Source organism: Mauremys mutica, chromosome 18 (genome assembly GCF_020497125.1).
Source record: "Mauremys mutica isolate MM-2020 ecotype Southern chromosome 18, ASM2049712v1, whole genome shotgun sequence".
NCBI lineage: Eukaryota > Metazoa > Chordata > Testudines > Geoemydidae > Mauremys > Mauremys mutica.
The window spans coordinates 15,382,563-15,399,744 of NC_059089.1; the positions used below are offsets into that span (position 1 = coordinate 15,382,563).

Consider the following 17,182-nt stretch of genomic DNA (forward strand, 5'->3'; position numbering starts at 1 on the left):
AACCCCATTTTGGGAGCGTGTGTGACGCTGGGGGTGGAATAGCCATATGGGACGCTTGTACACTTTAGAAGGGATCTCTGCATCAGGATTGGATACTTCATGCAATGGAGGAAGTCAAAGACAAGGGTCTCGGGATCCACGTTTATGCAAATAAACAAGCAGTGTGATGGGGCTGCAGCTGCTAATCCAGTTCACTAAGGAGCAGTGCCAATGGGGTGGTTGAATTGCACCCATATTGTACCCTAGCTTTGGGTTTTACCCCTCAACCCACCCACATTCCTCCAGCAGAGGAAAACTCGGGTTTTAAGCAAAAGTGTATTTCATTCATGATGAAATAAGGTCTTACCTTGATTTAGTTCCATATCTGTTACTTGTCGTTCAAGCTGCAGCCTCAATCTCTCATTGGTTTTAATGGAGTCTTCTAAACGTTGTCTCAGAGATCGAATTTCTTGAAGATGCTCCATTAATAACGCTAAATAAATCAAGAGTTCTCTTTTCATTTTGAGTAAATGATATTATTTTACAATGGGTACAGTACATAGAGCAGTGTGTGTGATGTGGTAAAAGAACTAGAAAATCTTTTACAAAAATCAGCAAGAGAGGCTAAATGAATGGTATTCACAGTGGGCCTTTTCAATAACTTACACGGGTCTTACTGAATTCTGTATTTTGTGATTTAGATTTAAACATTCCTTTCATGAACTTTTTATTCTGTGTTCTCAAATAATCATAGGCGCTAGTTTTAATCTCTTTAAAAACAGTATGTGATTACACAATTTTCTAGTTAAACTGTTCTATTTATTTGGTAATGAATCTAAAGTTTACAATACAACTTCATTTCTAGACTTAGTATACCAATTGTATATGATTTCCCATATAACAAGAGGATGATCACTAGAGTAACTCACGTATAAAATAAGTCTTTGACATACACTATGTATAATAAACTCCACGCCTTAACAAATAAGTCAATTCTATCTAGTTTCAATACAGTACCTTTTCCTTTTTGCTTTGCCATTTGACAATTCCTCTTCCTCTGCTGTACGTTTCAGCAATAGTCAGGAACTTATTGTTCTAATTGTGACTATCTTGTTTGTCAGTTTATCCATGTCATCTACTGCTGGTTTATTTTAAAAAAATTTCCCTCAACACCACACACTGTTTCAGCTGTTAAACTTTCATCTCTGTCTACAGCAAACTACTTTAACCATTGGTTGCACTTACTGAAACTATCCAGGTCAAACATGACACCACTTATTAATTATGCAGCACTTACAGTTCTCAAGGAAACACGAGACTGGGTTTTATAAAATTAGAAAATCTGTCTTGCTTTTTTTTTAATTTAATAATCTCTTGACAATGTCTGTTTTCCCTCATGACTTGTCTGTTTAAGGACCGTCTAGAGTACTGTACAAGATGACAGTCCAAAACAACAAAGGCACGAAATATCATAGCTAATTTTGTTTCAAAGAGAAGACATCGTTGTCATCTTGGTACGCATGATTACTGAAATTACAATGATTACACAAGATACTGGAAAGATGAAACAGATATACCTTCCACATTATTTCTTAATTAGTTCCCTTATGAATTTTTTATTATCTAATTTCCCCCAATATATAGTAAATCTTCAGGGGGGAAAAAATTACCTGGGGGAAACTTGCTTGGCACAAGTGCCAGTTTGTCATGTTCTTCGTCCACTAGGTCTTGTTTAGGTTCAGGTGATCCAATAGATGATTTTTCTGACATTTCAAAGTCAGAGAAGCTATGAAAAGCAGATGGTATAGGTGACTCATCCTTAAGCTGCTGGTACATTGTGGTGGTCTTCTGATTATCCCTTGTGTGTCAAGCAAAATATTTTTAAATGTACAATGATAATTATTGCTTTAGAAGCACAATGAATAGAGAGAGATTGGCATCAAATTCACAGGATACATGTTTAGTAGCAGATTTTTAAAGATACATAGTGACATACCTCCACACAGAATCTAGGGTGAAATCCAGGCCCTACTGAAGTCAATGGGAGTTTTGTCACCAGTGGACTTCAAGGGAGCCAGGATCTCACCCTTAAAGTTCATTTTCCGCAACTGATCTATTTTAAGTGCCTTTTGTGGCAAGGAGACTTGCAGCTACCTTAAAAATGCAGCTGAGGATTGCTCCAGCACAAGATAATCCTGGGCTGGCATAAAACCAATTTAGGTAACTTCACAGCATCTGCTCTCCACACCTCTAGTGTAAGGGTGTTTTGAGAATGAAGTCGAAGAGCAATGCATTTTGGGAATAAGAACGGCCATACTGAATCAGACCAATGGTCTATCTAGCCCAGTGTCCTGTTTTCTGACAGTGGCAGGCACCAGAAACTTCAGAGAAAATGAACAAAACTGGGCAATTAATTGAATGAGCCATCCCCCGTCGTCCACTCCCCGCTTCTGGCAGTCAAAGGTTTAGGGCAGGAGTCGGCAACCTTTGGCATGCAGCCCATCAGGGTAATCCGCTGGCAGGCCACAAGACATTTTGTTTACGTTGACCATCCAAAGGCACGGCCCCCCGCAGCTCCCAGTGACCACAGTTCGCAGTTCCCAGCCAAGGGAAGCTGCGGGAAGCAGCGATCAACACGTCCCTGTGGCCTGTGCTGCATGGGGTTGCGTCCCTGACCATCCTGCCCAATAGCCACTGATGGGCCTATCCTCCATGAACTTATCTAATTCTTTTTTGAACACAGTTTACTTTTAGCCTTCACAACATCCCATGGCAACGAGTACCTTAGCTAGTCCCTACAGTTCAGTCCCAGGGTGAGGGGAAGCAGAAAGGTAGCTTAAAGACACCTTTGCCAACCCTCTTCTCTCGGTTGTGCTGAGCATCCAGCTTAAATATTTATGCTTATATGCCCTAGTATGTTATCCTAATTTTATTGATGCTAGGAAAAGTAACGGAGTCTTAGTAACCTGACACCTCACTTTAGTGGCTCTCCTGTTAAACCTTTGCTGAAAAGCAAGGAGAGACAGCTTGTTTTCTATGAATATTTTATTAACAAAATGGATATTAATGGAACATGCCATCTCAAAGAGCAACAGCGTTGAAGCTGGGCTATAAAACATGTAGGCTCTTTATCATTTAAATACACAACAAGAAGTTTAATGCCAGTCTTCAATGGTACTCTTACCTTTGTGCTAATTCATAAAGTTTGGCAACTTCTGCATCCAATGATTCTCCTGCACAATAAAAATATTTTTTTTTAAAGGAAGAAAAGTGCACTCAAAATAATACTGGTTATCTAATCTTTTTCTCTGCATTAACGTATTTGAATAACTCAAGTGCTAATTGAACAGTGACCTGGGAAGCGCAAATAGATACCAGCCTATATAAAAAACACACACTTGGTAACAGTGCTAAGTCTCCATGTTATTAAGCACAACTGGCAGTCCTGGCTCAAGAAAGGCGCAGAACTTGAATTTCAGAGGTCTGTATTGAAGGTCAGGATTGAAATGCACAGGCAGAACGCTACTTATGCTACTGCTTTACAGTCAATTCTTAGTAAGCCGAATGTTCTTTATAATCCTATAGACCAGCAGTTCTCAAACTGTGGGTCGGGACCCCATTTGAATCGGGTTGCCAGGGCTGGCTTAGACTTGCTGGGGCTTGGGGCTGAAGCCTGGGCCCCACCACCCCGGGCCGAAGCCTGAGGGATTCAGTCCTCGGGTTACAGGCCCCCTGGCTTGGGCTGAAGCCTTCGGGCTTCGGCTTTGACTCCTTCCCTGCCCAGGGCAGTGGGGCTCGGGCTTTGGCTCCCCGACCCGGGGAGGTGGGAATCAGGCGGACTCAGGCTTCGGTCCCCCCTTCCTGAGGTCGTGTAGTAATTTTTGTTGTCAGAAGGGGGTCGCGGTGCAATGACGTTTGAAAACCCCTGCTCTAGACGTTTCACTTTAACGTGTGGTTCCGTACAGTATCATTGTGTTAGATATATTGAACTGTCTCAGTTGTCAGTGACTTTCATAGTATATAGGAAACCATCTGCTGGTTGGGGTGGGCATTTAAAATATTGTAATGTTTATGCACTACAAAATCTTCTGATTTGCAATGCAAGTATCTACTGAAATTACTGACTACATTCAATCTTTTGTTATATTGGCATGACACACTAGGTATAGCATCTTTTTCACATATACGGCCTCTTCAGTATGAGTAATCGAAGCCACAACATGCTGCCGGTGTTTTTAAAGAAGGACAAGACAGGGACCATTGTTTGACTGCCCACTGAATGCTTCCGAAGAAAGTCTTCTACAGGCAATTACATGAAAATGTTCGGGTCAGTGTCCCCATTTTAAAAGACTACCTCAAGTGTTTGCTTGAAGAGAACTTGGCAGCTGACACCTGCAAAAATGCTGTCAGTTGACTAAGATACGCTGGGAAAGGCCATCCTTGAGGAGCTAGGAAAAAGAGCTTTCCTGGTGGACTTTGCTTATCTTAGTATTCCTTTTTCTCTTTGCCATCACTTTGTCACTCCAACTTCCTCAGTAACAAAGAATAAAGATGATGATAATGGCTATGGCACACTGATCCTTTGGGTGACAAATATCAATTTTATTATTATTTTAGGGAACAGTATTGCATTTTAAATAGCCATGATTTAAGGTGTAAATCTGTCTTTCCTTCACCGTGCTGTTGTCATGCCTATGTCCCCCAGGGACCCTTCTACAACAATAATTCTGGATCTCAACACACCTTCATGATTAAAATAGCCTACAAACATAAGGAACAATACACAAATGACTGACAGCTGCTGAGAGTCCTACTGCTTGGGTGTTCCAGGCACCTGCTCTCCAGCCTAATGCCTTACTGCAGCCTGGGTGCATAGGGACTGAGACTGATCTCAGGGCACCCAAGAAATATCTTCCCAAAAAAGACATTTTTCAGGTGTATAAACACTCATTCTTCAGAGCATAATCCAACCGTCTAACTGATGAAGGTTAGGGAGGGACTTCCTCTATCATCAGGTCATTCCACAATTGTCCACTACAGGATTTCTTGCACCTTCTCAAAGCATCTGATACTGGCCACAGTCAGAGACTAGATGGTCCATAGGTTTGGCAATTCCTGTATTGCAATGGAAAAGCTCTACCTTATGTAAAGCATTTTTCACATTTATAAACGACAATCTGCATTAAAAGCACAAATCATTGGTTATGATTTAATGTACGTATAGCATTAAACAAAAAAGGCATATTTTTCAATGATATTCTAAAACTTCTGAACTTTTTATGGGCCCAATCCAACTCCCATTTAAGTCAATGGGAAGACTCCTATGAATACTTCAATGGGAGCTAATCAGACACATAGGCATGATTCAAAAGGCCTATAAGTCAAAAGTATATAAGTCCTTGCATTAACCTCAATGGGAACTGAACTGGGTCCTATATTAAAAAATCCTGGCGTCCATGTTGTTGTTGAAAGTGTCATTGGTTTTGCTGTACCCTGTGGCTTTAATCCAAGCAGTTTTGGTTGGTTGTCTTGTGACACAGGAACAACTTGAGATGCAAGGACCCAATTGCAATGACAACTACAAAGTTAAAAATCAAGCATTGCATGAGCACTAGAATTAAATCTGCCATGCAGTGGCAGGGACAGCAGCTGTCTGCCTGCCATTCTGACTGAAAGAACTGTAGCGGGAAGATCCCATTGTGAGTGACATGAGGACAAACATAAGAAAAATACATAGAAGTTGATTTCCAAGGCAAAAATATTATAATCAAAATTCTTCAGATTTCAATAAAATATTTATGCACCATAGACAACAGGCTGGGAAATATAGCTACATACCATATAGAAACTTCTTTTCCAGCTTCTCAAAAAGTTGCACACTTTGATTCAGCTGTTCACGGAAGCCCTCAGCAACATAATAATCAACATCGCTGGCTTGAAGCAGCTCCTCAAAAGCTTTAATAAGGCTGGTCAGATGTTGATGATAGGTGACACAGATGCTGTGGATCTCTTTAATTTGCTGGCGTTGAAAGGAGAGCTCTCGAGCTTGGGAATGAACTAATGAATCATATCTGTAAAAATGAAATTATCTCTGAAAAGAATGTTTTGACCATAACTAACATTTAGAAAAAAAAAACCTAAAATGAATTACAATTCTATTTCTAGAACAGAATGTTATGTTATGTGAATCCAATTTCTCTAAAAATGCCCTACAGCAACAGTGACAAAGATGTCTTGCCCTTACTACTAGGCTTTGTATTCATGCCGACAACTTACAGGTTATCACGCATTATGTAACTGGTTAATTTGTAAGACAAGCAGGAATTGAAATGATGAATTCGCTTGTAGGCCACCCAAATATCCTGTATTAGATTCTAAGAAGCAGGTTGACAAACAGGCGAGTCAGATGGCACCTGAAGGAGCTATAATGAAATGAATGGGAAAGAATGAGTAAAGAGGCTAAAAATATACATCTCCACAATGGTTGTCTGTGAAGGGCCAAGAGAGTCAGATGGGGTCCACCTTCCTCTGAAACATCACGTCCTGTCGTCTGCCAGAGGCAGGATTCTGGACTTTGTGGACTAATGGTTTCATCCAGTCTGACAAATTCCAGGTTACTGTCTCCTATATTTATTACTACAGATGTAATCATGCCAACCAACTTACTGCCTAAATTCTTGTACTTCAATAGGTAGGATATAAATTTCAACTCAGAATAACTGAGTTTATACTGCACTTGTAGATATAGACATCCACTTTATATTGCAATTGTCCCTATTACTGATATGCTTCTTTCTGCAGAAGCATGTACCTCGGGGGAGGAAGGGACTGAAAAAGGAAAAAAACATGAACAAAATATGGGGCATAAACAAAAACTATGACAGCGTGGGTTGCTAGAACATTTTTATTTCTGCTTGTTTAGGGAGAGGATGTATAACTCATGTGTGGCTTAGTCACTTGTGAGTCATGCCATCATACCAGATCCATGGCAAAAAAAACTTTATAGCAGCCCATCCAATCCCATCCCTTAGATTACATAGTTAGATCTATGTATGTCATATGTGTGAAGTGTATTTTCTAGGATGCACGTTTATATTTTTTATGGAGCAGGTGGGTATTTTTCTAAGCTAACATTAAAGTGCCACATCAAGGGCTCGCAAGCATCATCAATCATGAATTATGGAGAAACCTAAAGGGTTGAAGACATTTCTGTGCTCCACCTGCTGCCATCAGGTATTCCCTAGGGGAAAGAGTGTCTTGATTGAGTGTAAAGAGATCCAGATTCTAGGATGGAGAGTGTCAGTCTGATTTGTGGATAAACTACTTAACTTTGTTTGCCTCGGTTTCTACAAATGTAAAATGATGATATTTCCAAGCCTTCCAGGGAGGATTCACTGGTTTTTGAATTTCTGCTGTAAGGCTTGATTCATTAATTTCAATGTATAGTGCTTTCAGATACTTGAATGGAAGGCACTACTGTATACAAGTGCAACATATTGTGTAGACACACAGCCAAGAAGGCTCCCAGGAATTTGGCAGCCAACTGCCCATAGAAGTGTTTCAGACTAATTCAGATTTGATGTAGAATTTCCTTACGCTTGCCACAAAAATTAGAATGTGAGTGCTGCAAAATTCCAGGAGCATTGATTGTGGCTTATACTCATAGACTTTAAGGTCAGAAGGGACCATCGTGATCATCTAGTCTGACCTCCTGCACACTGCAGGCCAAAGAATTTCACGCACCCCCTCCTCTAAGAGACCCATAACTTCTGGCTGAGTTACTGAAGTACTCAAATCATAAGAAAATAAGATTGACCATACTGGGTCAGACCAAAGGTCCATCTAGCCCAGTATCCTGTCTTCCAACAGTGGCCAATGCCAGGTGCCCCAGAGGGAATGAACAGAACAAAACAGATAATCATCAAGTGATCCATCCCATTGCCCATTCCCAGCTTCTGGCAAACATGGGCTAGGGACACCATCCCTGCCCCTCCTGGCTAATAGCCATGGATGGACCTATCCTCCATTAATTTACCTAGTTCTTTTTTTAACCCTGTTATAGTCTTGGCCTTCACAACACCCTCTGGCTTCCACAGGTTGACTGTGCGTCGTGTGAAAAAATACTTCCTTTTCTTTGTTTTAAACCTGCTCTCTACTAATTTCATTTGGTGACCCCTAGTTCTTGTGTTATGAGGAGGAGTAAATAACACATCCTTAGTTACTTTCTCCACACATCAGTCATCATTTTACAGACCTCAACCATATCCCCCATTAGTCGTTTCTTTTCCAAGCTGAAAAGTCCCAGTCTTATCAATCGCTCCTCACACGAAAGCCGTTCCATACCCCTAATAATTTTTGTTGCCCTTTTCTGAACCTTTTCCAATTCCAATATATATTTTTTGAGATGGGACGACCACATCTGCACACATGATTTAAAGATTTAAAGTTACAGAGAATCCACCATTTATTCTAGTTTAGACCAGCAAGCAACTAGTGCCCCATGCTGCAGAGGAAGAAGAAAAAAACCCAGGGTCTCTGTCAATCTGACTTAAGTCATCCCCTCCGACAGAGAAACCTGCAAAAGGGAGAACCTCACTTGAGAAATCAAAGAGGAGACAGCATCCTGCAGGGAAGATTTGTATAGGCCTCTGGAGGGAGAAGGGCATGTGGCATAAAAACCATCCTGGGAGGATGATATGGATGTATTAGAAGCAGTTCTTTAATAGTAGAAATAATTTTTGTTCTTATAAGGCAACTTCTAAGTAAAAATCTCTGTCACTTTACATTAATGTTAACGAATTTTAGCCTTCACCACTGCACTGTGGAGGTATGTAAATATGAATATCCCTCGAATTACCTCCTACAGTACGGGTGCTTGCACTTACAGGGGCTGAAAATGTGTTAGCATTACTCACTTGGATGGTGATGTTTCTCTAAGTTTGTTTTGCAGACGATATACTTCATCGAGAAGATGCATATTTGCAATTTGCTCTCTTTCAAGTTCAGCCTCATTTTCTAATAATAGCTGCTTAAGATTTTGTGATGTTTGTTCATCAGATGTTTCTGCAGACTGTGAATTCAGGTTTTCAATGCGGATTTCATAATCCACTTGCTGATGTACTGTAGAAAATGTCTGGGTCTCTTGTCCATCAGTATCTTGCATTTGTATAACATGTCTTTCAATGGGCAATTCAGCATCATTCAAAACTATATTAAAAATATCACTGGACAAGAAAGGATTAGTAGGCTGCAAATGAAATATGAACATTTTGTACTTTTCAAGCTCAGACTTCATATCCTTAATTCTTTGTCTCAATTCTTCTAAGTCATCTATGACTTCATAGTCATCAAATGCATCTGTACTTGGTACACTCAGTTTGAGAGAAAGCAGACTCTTGGAGCCTGAATTTGTTGTAGCTGAGTCAATGTCCTGGTTATCCATGGAATAAAACTCTTTATTTAGCTCTTTCAATGAATGTAGAATACTCATGTTGCTAATGTTATGAGGCGTTTCTGTTTCTGAAAAATAAAAGGATTGTATGTGAGCATTAATATTTGAAATTTGGCTCATAACAGCACTTGAACAAATCTCTTCACTTCCACAGCAAGGGAATAAAATAAACTGCACTTAATTTGTAACTTTGACCTCATTATCTGTGCCCACTAATCCATCTTACACTTCTAACATTCCAAACCTCCCATCAGCTTCCAAATACCAAATTTCCAATACATAAAACCAGCTTTCTCCCCAAGTAGGGATTTAAAATTACACTTGTTATATTCCATTCTAGACAAGTGACTATTGCTAAGTCCAAAATCTTTTAACACACCAAGATGAGTCCCTCAAATACAAGGCATTATAACACTGATTTACAAGCAGACCAAAATACTTTAAAAAACGTCTTAAAAATAATTTTATTTTTTCTCCAGCTCCAATATCCATACGCAGCCAAGTGGAGTTTAAAGTTGGAGGATTTTAAAAGATTACTAATAAAAATAGTACGTTGGAAAAAGAAGTTCTAATAAGTTCTTTTTAAAATGTGGCCTAAATAAAATCCATAATACTATGCAGTGTTAAAGATTTTATTGGTACTCATTTGGGATGCCCTAAACAATTCACATTTAGCTAAGCCACTCATGGGTAATGCCATCACCAAAGATTCATGCCAGTACAAATTTTATACTTTTATACATCATATATTCTACATTTATTGGGGTAGGGAGAGTACATACAAGTAGTTAGGGGACTGGAGTTTTCCCATTACCAGGAAACTGAGTCCTACTATCAGGCTAGCTCTGCAAAAGATCACCAATATTTGAGATTGTTGACCTCCCTCTTTCTGGAGCAAGACTAGGGCCTCTTACATGTATATTCTGGACAAGCATAACATACTGGTAAAGCCAAATTGTTCTAGAAGCAAGGCACCCAAAGCATAAATCCTATGATCTCAGTAGCAAACTGTCAGATGGAAATGAAGAAAAACCTAAGCCTGGAAATTGCTGATAAAATAAAGGAGGATTCTGAAGGACTGGTGACAGATCAGTTCTGTTTTCCTTAGGTAGCGTGTATCTGGCCCTTTGTCTGTACAAGCCAACTACGGACAACGTACTGTGAAGACCCTATAGCAGGATTCGGCAACCTTTCAGAAGTGGTGTGCCGAGTCTTCATTTATTCACTCTAATTTAAGGTTTCGCGTGCCAGTAATACATTTTAATGTTTTTAGAAGGTCTCTTTCTATAAGTCTATAATATATAACTAAACTATTGTTGTATGTAACGTAAATAAGGTTTTTAAAATGTTTAAGAAGCTTCATTTAAAATTAAACTAAAATGCAGAGCCCCCCGGATCGGTGGCCAGGACCCGGGCAGTGTGAGTGCCACAGAAAATCAGCTCACGTGCCGCCTTCGGCACGCATCTCAAAGGTTGCCTCCCTTGCCCTATAGTAATTCCATTTAGTGTGAGGGAGCCTGTCAACTGTTCATACTGGCTTAAGGCTATCATAAAGTTTGTCTACTTTCTTGAGGTGAGAACAAGGAGGTTCGACAGCCTCCTTCACAGAGACTGGAAAATACGTATAAGAAGGGTCCACAGAGACTGGAAACAGGCAATACTGACAGGAGGAACAGCACTGTAAAATCCCATCGTTCACCAGTGGATACCAGTGGATACATTCAGAAAAGATCTTTCATTCTAATTTGTTAATCCTGCAACACCCTCAACTACCACTGGCTTCAGTGGGCATCAGGAGCGCCGGCAGCCTTTTTGACGCCCTAGGCGGCAGAAGGTCCCGCCCCCAAAATGGCACGCCCAACAGAGGCAGCGGAAGTTCCCGCCCCCAAAATACCGACGACGACCATGGCCCCCCAAATGTTAGTGCCCTAGACCAGGGGTCCCCAACCCCCGGTCCGCGGCCCGGTACCGGTCCGCGGCCTCTTACAAACCGGGCCGCGAACCGACCCAGTGGACCTCCCGCAGGCGTGCCTGCGGGAGGTCTACCCGAACCGCGGGACGAGCGCTCCCTCCGCAGGCATGACCGGTCCCTGGTCCTGAAAAGGTTGGGGACCCCTGCCCTAGACAACCACCTCGGTCGCCTAATGGGTTGCGTCAGTCCTGATGCGCATTGCAGATGCTCAGCATCTCACAGGATTGAGCCGTAAATCAATCCAAAGTCTCACTCAATGGACTCCTAAAAAGAATGGAGTGGAATGGATATGGATCCCTGAGCCAAGAATGAGCACAAGCAAATAAAAATAACTCTGCAAGCTGAATCCAAGGTTGGGAAAGAAATTAGATGATTACATTGCGCTATCTATCCCATGTGCACTGAAGGGCAGGATGATCCTCTGCGATTGCTGCATCTGCTTACTTACGTTGTTCAACATTCTAAATGCTATTGAGTACACAAGACAGCAATATGCTTAAGAAAACGTCACTGCACCGGGATTCATGGGGAGATCCTGAGTAGAAGAATAAGATACGTTTCTTAAGAGTTCACTAGCTACTCCTACTTATTCTCCATCAGAAAGACAATCCTCTGTGACTTTGCAGTTGGTTGCTGTAATGATTAAGATGTCCCAGAAGGTTGTGAATTCAGGTGAGGAACAAACAGCGAAACCAGATGAATTCTTAAACTCAATAATCTTGTCTTCACATAAATGTCCTACATACTAAAAAGAATATGAGGGGGTGAAAACCAGACAAATTGGAAGTAGTGTTGTTTTTAATTAGAATGCTTGTTGTGGTTTTTCAGAAGGCATTAGTTGCTCTTTAAAGCAGAAACTGCTAGCACACTTTAATGTACCACACACAGGTAATAAATGTATATCCTGCAATCCCTTACTGACTGGCTTCAGGGGGATTACACACATGAGTACAGTTAACATGAGTGAGGGTTCCAGAATTAGTTTTCTACTCAGCATACTGTATGCAACTAGATAAAGAGGTCATTCAAGCCCTCTCAAAAAGACAAATGGATTACGTAGAAGCACATGGTACATGGAATTAACCCTATTTACATTTTCATTCAGTGATTCAGTTAGGTTTCAACTAAACCAAATGCCTTCAAATAATTCAGATAAGCAGAATGCTATCATTCTATTGCTTCCTCCTTGCATTTCATAACAGTGTGGCAAGTGCACAGTAATGAACCTATTTAATTCACCGAATGGATCAGAGGCACTGAGGAGGTTTGCAGTACAGTGTTTGGGAGTTATGCACACAACTCATTATTTTTTATTGGAAACTGTGCTCATAAATCCATGTGACCTTTCTAAAAACATAACCCTTAAGACACTACCTTGGGGACCATTATTCTATACTAATTAAGTAAACAATATTTAAAACCAACAAGTAATGGTAAAAAAGGGCAATTATCTGTAATTATTTACAGAAAACAATATATTTTAAGATTAGTAGCTTTCATAGTGCTGCTTTCTCATTATCACTTTGTGTCCATGCTCTACCTTGACTGGTTCTCTGATCCATGACCACCTTATTTTCACTTTTGTCATGAGTATCAAATCCAGCAACCTGTGAATCCACCTGGATCTCTTTGCAATCCATTCTGATCAACGATTCAGCTAAAGAAATGTAAGGAAAAAAGAAAAACTTAGCTAAGTGACTTTAAAAAAGAAGAAAAGAAAAAAGTAGGATAGTAAAACAACTGATGGGGCAACAATTCAGAATGGGGAAGTCATATAAAGAACTGCAGTAGTAAACATAAAAACACAAATATGCAGATCATGTCAAATAGTCTAAGCACATATTTTTCAAATACATAAATCAACTATCAAGATAATTACTATAAATTTGAATGTCCAAGGCTTCCTACCCCAGATGAAGATCTTACCACAAAATTCTGCATCACATGATGAACACATGCAAGCAGTCAGTATACTTATTACATATTCAATTGATTTTTAGTGTTTTATTTTTTGGGTACGTTTACAATGAAGATAAATAATTTCACCAATTTAAGCAATTATTCTAACTTCACTCTCTGCAACCTCTGGGAGCCCCAGGTCTTGGGATTCCAGCAAGTGCAGAACACTGCTACCCATATTGGCATAAATAATTGAGTATAGGGGACGAAAGGACTGCAACCTTCCAACGGCTGCCCTTTCATTTCAGAATCCAATATAAAGCTACGGTACTTTCATTCTTAAAATTCTCCATGGAACTTTACTCCTGCCTACTTCACAGACCGTAGGCTAGATCCTGCTCCCACTGAAGTTAATGACCAACCTCTCAGCATTTTTAATAAAAACAAATAAATAATAAAGGGAAACACTGTGTACATGGTATTACTGTGGCTTAGTTGATAGAGCACTGGATTGGGAATCAGGATACCTGGGTTCTAGTCCTGGCTCAGCTCCTGGCCAGCTTGGTGACCTGGGGCAAGTCATTTCCCTATCTATGCCTCAGTTTTCCCATCTGTAAAATGGGCATAATGATGCTTACCTCCTTTGTCAGGTGATTTGAGATCTACTAATGAAAAAACACTAGATAAGAGCAAAGTATTAGTATTATTAATAGGAGTGGGATAGGGTCTCTTGTTCCAATTCTACTCCCTTAAACACTCACATGCACTTGGGTCATCACTGTCCTTTTCCACAACATTACTGTTGGGGAGAGAGCCTTCTACTCCACAGCTGTTCCCTTGTAGAACACACCATACTTTATAACTCTGACTCTCTCTCATTTCACATCCTTAAAACATCTCTCTTCCCCTCTAGCCATGCCTTTCCACCATCCCAACTTATTGATTTTACAGCTAAATGTACTTTTCCACCATACTGCATCTGTCTTATAATTTGTAATACTTTGCAGAGATAGGTATTTTGTTTATGGTTAGATTTAAATTAATCTCACTAAACTGAAAAAAAAATTTGACACCTTGATTGATCAATGGTAAATCAGGTACATTCACTTATGCAACATGAACAAATACAAACTACAACTACTAATTTTCCCCCTGCTGATACTCACACCTTCTTGTCAACTGTTTGAAATGGGCCACCTTGATTACACTGAACTCATTAGCACTATAAAAGTGATTTTCCTCCCTTCCTGTCAACTGTTGAGAACAGCCCACTTCCACCTTAATTCAATTGGCTCATTAGCACTGACCCCCCCGCACACACTTGGTAAGGCAACTCCCATCTTTGTATATGCTGTGTATTTATACCTGCCTCTGCATTTTCCACTCCCTGCATCTGATGAAGTGGGTTTTAGCCCACGAAAGCTTATGCCCAAATACATTTGTTAGTCTCTAAGGTGCCACAAGGACCCCTCGTTTTTGCTGATACAGACTAACACGGCTACCCCTCTGAAACATGAACAAATACAGTGCATCCATACTTTCATCTCTCCATGTTTCCCATTAGGTTTAGAATCATATAAATGAATATTTAGGGTAACCCATATTTATATGAATGTGCTATGAGACTACCATTTATTATGTATTTTATGCCATGTATACCATGCACTTTCATTGCATACCAAGTTGCATTATGTTTTGGCTGCAAAGACAAATATAACTAAAAAAAACCCCAACACTAAATATTTTTAGGATATATATTTGTCCCCAAGCAAATTGTAAGATTAAGCAGTACTGTATACATGTAAAAGTGATCTATTTTTTCTTTCCACTATAAGAAAAGAAGAAAATATTTCAAGCAGTACTAGATGTTATTTTATCTGCTCTTTAAATGCAAATGTTTATTTACCTCTCACCAATACTCTTTCTTCTTCGGGCTTCTCTTGCAGAGTTTCAATTACAGATCCGCTCAAAGATAACTCTTTGTGAAGTTGTTTGTTTTGTATTTTACATTCCTTCAGACCTTCATCAAGTGCCATGAGCCGGTGCTGCAGATGCATGTCTGGCTTCTGAGTGCAGGAAGTTAAGGGAATGTTTCCTAATGATCTAGATGATTTTAATGGAATGGGTAAACGGGATTTCTTGAATGGATAAATGAAATCGCTCTGAAAGATAGATGCAATAAAACATGGGGTTTGGTAATGGGTATGAGATACTGGGTAAGGGGAAACAAACACGATCACCGGGAAAAAATACTAGTAAACTTTGCGCATACCAATTAAGTGCTATATTATGTAATCTTGGAAACAAGACAGTGATATCCTTGCAAAGAATTTGAGCAGTCACAGGGAAATGAGATCTCCTGGCCCAGGCCCTTACGATTTTCTAAAGGTAAGTGCTGTTTATGAATCCAAAGCCCCGTGGCCATGTGTCTTCTAGGGCATGGAACCAAGATAGAAGATTGACTGTCTACTGGTACAGGCCTTTAATCTAAAAGTAGATCTGTTAAATCTAGACTGTGTGCGCCTTTGAGGAATATATACCCATCTCATTTGTCCTCTCTAACCACTAGTTCCTTTTGGGTCTCTGTGCCTTTCCCCTAACTCTTTGTTTCTTTCCACAGAGAATCCTCTCAACCCTCTACAACAGAGGTGGGTAAACTATGGCCCGGGAGCTACATCCGCCCTCCAGCCTGTTTAATCCAGCCCTCAAGCTCCTGCTGGGGAGCGGGGTCTGGGGCTTGCTCTGCTCCCGCACTCCAGCCGGGGAGCAGGGTCAGAGACCACTCCACCCATGCATTCTAAGTCTCCCAGAAGCAGCAGCATGTCCCCCCTCTGCCAGCTCCTATGTTTAGGAGTCGCCAGGGGGCTCAGCGCGCTGCCCCCACCCCAAGCACCACTCCCGCAGCTCCCATTGGCTGGGAACTGTGGCTAATAGGAACTCCAGGTGCGGCGCCTGCGGACGGGGCAGCACGTGGAGCCGCCTGGCTGCACCTCCACATAGGAGCTGGAGCGGGGACATGCCACTGCTTCCAAGATCTGCTTAAGGTAAGCGCTGCCTGGAGCCTACACCCCTGACCCACTGCCATGCCCCAACCTCCTGCCCCAGCCCTAATCCCTCTCCTGCACCCCAACCACCTGCCATAGCCCAGAGCTCCCTCCTGCACCCTGAACTCCTCCCTTCGGGTCCCACCCCAGAGCCCACCACCCCCAACCAGAGCCCTCACCCCCTCCTGCACCTCAACCCAAATTTTCTGAGCATTCATGGCCCACCATACAATTTCCATACCCAGTTGTGGCCCTCGGACCAAAAATTTTGCCCACCCCTGCTCTACAAAGTCCAGAAGGCATTTTCTTCATTTCCTCCTCTCTTCACCCCAACACTGCTATGGTAGCGTTATTAGATTTTTTTGATTTTTTTTTTTTAAGTCTCGTAATAAATAATAATCTATTGTCACATTTTCATCCTGGCACCTTTTGGGGACTTCCCCTAAATGTGTCCTAGTTGTCCAAATTGGAGAAACGAAACAGTGACAGTGAGATCTCAGAACTGAGAACTCTCACTCTATGCTGATGAATGCTACAGAATTGTGTGCAATAATAATAAAAATCAATAATAATATTTTCAAATACATCTGATTTACTCCTTTTGTTATGTAGTTGCTCCACCAGCATCATGAGTGCTGTAATTTCTTTTATTATTTTGTATTCTGCAATGTTTTTCCACATTTATTTCCTAGCAATTATAGTCTTTACACAATTTAAAATAATAACAAGCAAGTTCCATTTTCCTAATGATACACTCAATTCCTTTGGTACATATGAACACAATATCACTTGGAGGCTGGAAAATAAATCCAATGCTGATAGCTTCCTTTTTTTTAT

General features: G+C 40.8%; 1 protein-coding gene across 3 annotated transcripts in view; it reads right to left on the reverse strand.

Annotated features, from left to right (window-relative positions):
• Positions 1-17,182, reverse strand: part of CDK5RAP2 (CDK5 regulatory subunit associated protein 2) — a 101,093-nt gene that overhangs the window by 24,972 nt on the left and 58,939 nt on the right. For 2 of the 3 annotated variants that reach the window (XM_044992161.1, XM_044992163.1), the window contains 7 exons: positions 15,208-15,463; positions 12,943-13,059; positions 8,895-9,498; positions 5,818-6,050; positions 3,164-3,212; positions 1,650-1,837; positions 347-472 (listed from right to left, as the gene is read on the reverse strand). In XM_044992161.1, the coding sequence (XP_044848096.1) occupies positions 347-472; positions 1,650-1,837; positions 3,164-3,212; positions 5,818-6,050; positions 8,895-9,498; positions 12,943-13,059; positions 15,208-15,463 (1,573 nt within the window). The remainder of the gene's footprint in view (positions 1-346; positions 473-1,649; positions 1,838-3,163; positions 3,213-5,817; positions 6,051-8,894; positions 9,499-12,942; positions 13,060-15,207; positions 15,464-17,182) is intronic. The other variant, XM_044992162.1, reaches the window with a different exon arrangement.